This window comes from Diaphorina citri, unplaced genomic scaffold, assembly GCF_000475195.1.
Source record: "Diaphorina citri unplaced genomic scaffold, Diaci psyllid genome assembly version 1.1 scaffold101916, whole genome shotgun sequence".
Classification (NCBI taxonomy): domain Eukaryota; kingdom Metazoa; phylum Arthropoda; class Insecta; order Hemiptera; family Psyllidae; genus Diaphorina; species Diaphorina citri.
In genome coordinates, this window is record NW_007478869.1 from 9,186 (window position 1) to 10,378 (window position 1,193).

The 1,193-nt window shown below is 37.6% G+C and overlaps 1 protein-coding gene across 1 annotated transcript; it reads left to right on the forward strand.

Moving 5' to 3' along the window:
* Positions 1 to 506: 506 nt before the first annotated feature.
* Positions 507 to 1,193, forward strand: LOC113473802 (the record flags this gene model as incomplete). Its single annotated transcript, XM_026833240.1, is given in 1 exon segment — positions 507 to 1,193. A coding segment is annotated over 1 exon segment (486 nt), but the record flags the coding sequence as incomplete, so codon positions are not given.

Below are 1,193 nucleotides of genomic sequence, written 5' to 3' on the forward strand. Positions count from 1 at the left end.
TTAAAGCACGTCGTTTTTCTAAATTTGAGGATAATTCGTAGAAGGCAAGGTTAGGGAAATGCTTTGGCTTAAAACATGAAATCACCGTAACAGCGAACTGTGTTTAGGTCGGTGCAATGTTGAAAGGTATATTACTTTTGAAAGAGAGGAAACCTTTAAACTAAAGGAAGGCTAGGAAACTCTATTTTTTTTTTCTTCAGTGAGGTCATTTTTTTTCGCTTCTATCTTGTTAAAAAAAACTTTGTTGGGGTAAAAGGTAGGGAGGAAAGTTTTTATTATCGCATCATAAACGTTATTCTACTTCTTGAGTCGAGACTTTTATTTCCAGAAGATGATTCGTCGGGAACGTTCCAGAGTCTTACAAAGCTAGCCTAGACCACAGGATATTCTCTGTGGGAGCTTGACTGTGGTGTTGTCTATTATGTGTATCAATCGCTTCTCATTAGGGGATTTTTAGTCGTCCTTACTTTAGTCTCTGGCTCGCGGAAAGTCTTATAGAACTGATACTAGATAAAAATAAAAAAATAATTTCAGCATTTTTAGACATCCGTAAAGCGTATGAATCCGTAGACCACAACTTACTTTTGACTGAACTAGGTAACATAGGACTAGAACATACTGTACTGACATGGTTTAGGTCATACTTGACAGACAGACGACAAATAGTTAGACTAAACAACTACAAGACTGACCCTCTGACTTGCCCGATGTATTCAATTCCAACCGGTTCAACTTTAGGCCCCGCCCTCTTCAATATTTATATCAATAATTTACCAAAATCTAGTAAAGGAAAGGTGTTTTGTTATGCGGATGACGCTTGCATTGTTTACGCGGGCGCTAACTGGGACTCGACATTTGACTTAGCTACTCGAGACTTGATTGACGTACATAAATGGTATACATCCATGTCATTACAACTTAACCTGACCAAAACTAAATACATGACATTATCAATAACTTCGACTGGACAACCACCAGATAACATGACCCTTACAATCCCCTCCTCTGACAACCAACTAACTTACTTGGACAAGACAACTAACATCCGGTACTTAGGAGTATTTATTGATCACCACCTTAAATGGACAGTTCACACTCAAACTTTAACTAAGAAAATGCGCTACCTCATGCACATATTCAACAATCTGAGGAGAGTTTGTAGTAATAAAATTCTTAGAATGATATACCACTCT